This window comes from Erpetoichthys calabaricus, chromosome 11 (genome assembly GCF_900747795.2).
Source record: "Erpetoichthys calabaricus chromosome 11, fErpCal1.3, whole genome shotgun sequence".
NCBI classification, from domain to species: domain Eukaryota; kingdom Metazoa; phylum Chordata; class Cladistia; order Polypteriformes; family Polypteridae; genus Erpetoichthys; species Erpetoichthys calabaricus.
Window position 1 is genome coordinate 23,063,945 of NC_041404.2, and position 6,000 is coordinate 23,069,944.

At 32.9% G+C, this 6,000-nt stretch overlaps 1 protein-coding gene across 1 annotated transcript in view; it reads left to right on the forward strand.

Moving 5' to 3' along the window:
- The window catches only part of LOC114660243 (solute carrier family 22 member 4-like), a 50,847-nt gene extending 46,094 nt beyond the window's left edge, over positions 1-4,753 (forward strand). The window contains exons 7-10 of the mRNA XM_028812802.2: positions 2,370-2,584; positions 2,835-3,017; positions 3,465-3,600; positions 4,000-4,753. Of these exons, the coding sequence (XP_028668635.2) occupies positions 2,370-2,584; positions 2,835-3,017; positions 3,465-3,600; positions 4,000-4,075 (610 nt within the window). The 3' untranslated portion in view covers positions 4,076-4,753. The remainder of the gene's footprint in view (positions 1-2,369; positions 2,585-2,834; positions 3,018-3,464; positions 3,601-3,999) is intronic.
- The last annotated feature ends 1,247 nt before the right edge of the window (positions 4,754-6,000 follow it).

Sequence of the window (6,000 nt, forward strand, 5' to 3'; positions counted from 1 at the left end):
GTATTACTTTACAATTTGTAGCTTTACTATAAGCCCCTCTTTGGTTAAACTTATAAACAGAAATATTGTAAAAGATTAAAGGGTAGACAATTGAAGTCAAGGTGAAATTGTCTTCAGAGTTCTCTTGCATGAGCTCCTGAGCCACACATGCCATCAAGCGTAGTTAACACTTTAGATCATTGTCACTTTATTTTAGTACCATTTGATAAAAGTATACATTTTTCCAAATGCTTTACACGATATCTCAAGTAGATGAATTGTTTTATTCACATTCACATTTTTAGTTTGGTTTGACTTAAAAATATTTAAAAATTAGAAAGCTAGGTTAACATTAGCATGTTGGAATAAATTCACTGATCAACACATGTTTTGATTCCAACAAATCAGAATTTGTAAAAATTACTTAATATTTGTGCAGAATACCTGCAACCATGTACCCTACAGTCATATGTAAATGTTACAAATAACAAAAGATGGCCTAACATTGGTTAAAAATGCCAAAGTGTACCACTTGTTACTATGAAAAATCTGGTGAGAACACTCACTGTAGAGTAAGATAATAATAGCTTTATCTAACTATCCATTTTCAGAACTTTTGTTTTTTTTTTAATTTGTACTTTTTTGTAACCCAAAGAAGACATAAGCAATACATTCTAAATTTGTATAAAGTGCCATTGGCCTTCAGAATTCCTACAAAAATAGTAATGCACTGATCCACTGTCCGGAGATCAGAATCCGCCCTTTTTTACTCTTCATAGGAGATTGACAATGACCTCATAATGGCCAACCTCCACTGATTTTTATGAATCAAAGTTTACAAACCTGCCAGGTGATTAGGTGCCATCTGGTTGGTGTCTGTATCATTAGAAGACTATAGAAGGCCTTGATAGCTGTACATTACTTTAACAATACAATGCAAAAATCTGCAGCATATCTTTTTAAAATCAACTGATTATGCTACTGTGCTGTTAACTATTAATGAATCAGCAGGAAACTAGTATAAGTTTTATTAACATTTCTCCAGTGTTTCAAATAATAATAATCATAAAACTTGGGCATAGCTAATATTTTTATTATTTTGTTACTGCTTGTATAGCTGGTTAATTATCAGTATTGGAAGACAGAGATATATCAGATGTGCAGCCCAAGTTTTCCCTGTTTGGTATTTTGCTGCATACAAGCAATGTGAATATTTTGCTTCCCTTAACAACCCTTACCCCAACAGCAGTTGAAATGCAGGATGACTGTGAAGTGGCTTGCAGACACCTGAACATTTTGTCTATTTCAGTTTCAGCTGCATTTGGTTATAATATTAATTTCTTACAGTTTTCCTAGGTCTTCTCTGTTATATGGGGTTAAATTAAGTTAAATGATTGTTTGATGATTTGAAGTCAGCCAAGTGGATGCTTTGAAGCAGTTTCCAATATGCCGCTGATTTGTTTGTTTTCACTTGCCCTTTAGTCTTATTGCAGCCTTCGAAAGAAAAAAAAAAAAGTAAACAAACTTCAATTGTAGTCTAGTTCAAGGTTTACTCAAACAGATCAATGATTTGTACAAAAAATATGGAGAGAATTTTACTATAAATTCATGTTTATTCACTACCCATTACATCCTAATGCTGGGAGGTTGCATGATCTGAGTTAGTGGGAGTTACACATGCATAAACAAGAGAAGTTTGCTTTGAAATGTGACATGTATGAAAGCAAACAATAAAGACTCAATGCCAAAAACATTGTTGATTTCAAATTAGTATAACTGAACATGAAAGTCCCGACATGCTGAGATAAGCAGTTTGCCGTGATTCTTTCATCTTGCAGTTTAATTATGAAAATACTTTCTTCCAACCTTGACTACAGACACATTTAGGAATGTGAACATGTAAATATTTTAGTACATAAAGCATGTTTAAATAATGCATAATGGAATGTGTGCAATACCTGAAACTGAACAATATGTACGCACTAATTTTACATAGATTTTGCTAAGGTTCCTGATTTGTGCCTCATCAAAGATCAGCTGTGGCACTTGTGACCACGAATTGGACTAAGCTAGCAAGAAAAGTGATTGAAGAAAAAAGTTTGCTACTTTATGAATAAAATAATGGAAAGTGCTAAATTCTAATGTAAATTTTTGTTGAAATCAACAATTGGATTGAGAAATGGCTTATTTTCTGTCAAATTGGAGAGCAAGGACAGCCATAAAAATTATGATCTATGGACCTCTGATTACAAACATACTGATTCACCAACCAGCTTACTGTCTGAAATGTGGAATTTTTAATAGACTTCAGCAACCATAACTTTAAGGTTTAAGTAAGTGAAGATCAAGGCTCTATTCAGCCCCATTCTGATCAGTGTAATGTTTTATAGGATGGCGGTCTCAATTGGCTATCATGGTCTTTCCCTGAATACATCCAATCTACACGGAGATCCCTATCTGAATGCTTTCATCTCAGCTGCTGTGGAGTTTCCAGCATATCTTGCAGCTTGGTTCCTTCTCAAACTCCTCCCAAGGCGGATGTCAATGTGCCTTACGCTCTCTTTAGGTGGAGCTTTACTTATTTCAATGTTGCTTATTCCTGAAGGTATGAATAGTATTTTTTATCTCTCTGTTTTTCCTATTTGATAATGATCGTTTTTAATTTGCCAAGTGATTCACACTATACAGACCTAATCACTATAGGCTTTGGTTTTTTAGTGAGTGAGATATTGATATATACTGTATGTTGAAATGTTCTCCAGTTTTGTTTTTCATTCCCATCTTGGTCTAAAAATACAGCTTGTTCTCCTTGCACAACTGACAGATGTATTTTCTTTCTGTTTGTTTTTCCTCAGATTTAACTGCTGTTTCCATTTCATTAGCAATGCTGGGAAAGTTTGGAATCACAGCAGCATTTTCTATAGTTTACATCTTTACAGCAGAGCTTTATCCAACAGTTGTAAGAAATATGGCGGTTGGGGCCTGCTCTACATCTTCACGGGTGGGCAGCATCATAGCACCTTACTTTGTGTATTTAGGTAAAATAGCTTGCATTTTCATATGATTTCACCACTTGCTATCTGATTTATAATCCTATTTTTATTTAATTTTTTCCTTAAAATTCTAAATGTTATTTGTTTATTATATTCCATTTAATGTCTCTGTTGCCCTATGGTTAGATCAGTCATATTCTTATTATTCATTGTGAAATGTCGGTTCACAGCAAGTGTTTCTTACCAGTATTGAAATGGAATTAGTGTAGGAACATCTATTTTTGAACAACTGGATTGTCTTTTGATTGTGCATGTTTGTTTTCATTTCAGTTTGAGGCCTGTTTTAAATTGTAATTCAAAAAATCTAAATTTTGTAATTATTAAAAAGCAGTGCATGTAAGGTAGTTTTGAATATAGCAATTGATAAAAAGCAAGTTGTAACTGTAAGAATGCATTTAAATGAGACAGTGTTATTTTTTTCTGTTGTCTTAGGTATATTTAATAGGATCTTGCCTTACATGGTAATGGGAAGCCTCACAATACTTGCAGGAGTTATTATTCTTCTCCTTCCTGAAAGTTTTGGAAAATCTCTCCCCGAGACCATTAATCATATGGAAATAATGAAAGGGTATATGTTCTGTTTTATTTTTTTTATATGATCTTAAACTCTGTAATAATTCCTGTAATGGTTCATAAATGTTGCAGTAATACTTAACATTAAAGGTGATATTTGATTGTATTCAAAGTATACCTCAAGAAATGGTCTTGGTCATTTTTTACTGCAATAATAACTACATTTTTGTGAAAAAAGATGATCGCATTTTTGCTTAAATGAAAGTTCATAATTCTAATGACATATTTGAAATTTAGTTTGTTCGTTATTCAGCCAGAGGTTTGTCTTTTAGACTTCTCATGTGATGGCAGGTTGGTCAGCAAATGACTGTTCTGAGTGTTATAGTTATTGATTTGCATATGTATTATAAGAGCAAAAGTAAGTATAATATTTTTATTTTCATTTTTTTCTCAGATTTAAAAGGAGAAAGTCATGTGATATCAGAAGAGGTGGAAGAAGCCCTACAGTTTTAGCATCAACATTGTTATAGTCTATCTATAAAGTATTCTTTTATCGTGTGCAACATTTATAGAGCAAACATTCCTTGGTAATTATGTTACCTAGTTGAGTATACACTGCTTAAAATGTTGCATTGTGGTCCCTTTTAAAATTTGCTTTATTTTTCCTACAAGTCTTAGTAATATTTGGGTCAAATATATTTTATCATTTCTTTGGTGTTGGTAAAATGAAAAGAATGGTCTGCACAGTATACTAAACTATTATTTAACCATGTGAAAACAAAAGTAAATGAAAATATTTTATAGGTGTCTTGTGCATAAAGCATAAAACAGTCAACGGGTAAAGAAATGTGCCTATTGGGGGTTTTCTGAAATTGTGTTTTATAAAAGTTTGGATTGCCTCTTAAATCTGTTGCTAAGTTTATACTTGGTTTATTTTGACAACTTGCGCTGCCATTTGATGTAAACATACTAAAATATAGGTTTATTTTAATGTTATTTTCCTTTTTTGTAAATGATAAAACTACATTTGTAAGTATATATGTATAGCAGTATGTTTAAACATGTTTTATGTCATTGTCTTATACTTTAAAATACTACAAAGTACACTAAATCTCTCAAGTCTGGAAATAAATGCTTTATTACATGTATACTTATTTACATACTACAGTGCAACAATTAAATTGATTTTGTAAATGGAGACTTTATATGTTATTTATTTACTTATAATTACACTTAATATAAGTGTTAAATATAATTAACTCATGACAAGCTTTATTATCTTCTCTTTTGAAAATGGTTTCAAATGTCAAAAGATGACCTATTGATTTAACCTACTTAGCATTAGACCTGAGCATCACTTGGGCTATAAAAACAGTACTAAAAGCGTTAGTCCCGAATGTCACAAGGGTAATGGTATAGACACATCTCACCTATGACCCGAGGTTTGCTCGAGCTGTGAAAAGTGCCAACAGCATTAGTGCCAAGTGTTACTGATCAACAGTATAGCCATGTCTTTCATAAACGTCAGGCCCAAGCTTTACCAGGGCAACGGTATAGACCCGCCTTCACCTAACCTCATAATGGCGTCTCATAACAAACACCTGTCATCAGCAGTGATGACAAAGTGAATCTGTCTTCAGGTAGTTTAATTGAAACGGACAGTGAAACTGAAAGTGATTCTGGGATTCTATTATTATTATACTTTCTACACTCCTGACTTTGTACTTTTAGTGTTTTGCATATTTACAGTAGAAAGATGAGATTTAATAAAAATGTAATTTTTTCAAGCCAAAAAATGCAATGCTTTTTACATGTTGAGAAAAAAATGTAACACTAAGGAGGTTTAATATCTATGTCATATTGTGCTGGTTAATATATTTTGGTGCAGCAAACTTTCTTGAAGCAAAAGCATGTTGAAATAGTTTAATAAAAACTATCAATAAAAACACACAAGTCTTATTTTTACCTTAATCCATGTGAACACTAAACCTGTTGTTTATAATATTCTCATAACTTTCCTGTGTCCTTCAAGTAAAATGTTCTTCTGGTCTTACAGTATCTCACAAAAGTGAGTACACCCCTCACATTAGACATTAATGGCTGTGTGTTGAGTTATTTTGAGGGGACAGCAAATTTGCACTGTTATACAAGCTGTACACCGACTACTTTACATTGTATCAAAGTGTCATATCTTCAGTGTTGTCCCATGAAAAGATATAATAAAATATATTTTAAAAAATTTGAGGGGTGTACTCACTTTTGTGAGATACTGTATGTAGTCACTTTCCTGTAGCTGACTTAACGTCTTCATTTGTAGGCACAGGTATCGTGTACCACAGAAGGTAGCCCTTCAGATTGGGGAGCAAGTGGTAGGTCACATTATGTCAGGTCTGTAGAATAGGATGGGTACAGCATCACTTCAGATCTGCTGTTTAACAGAACAGTCTTTGCAGCC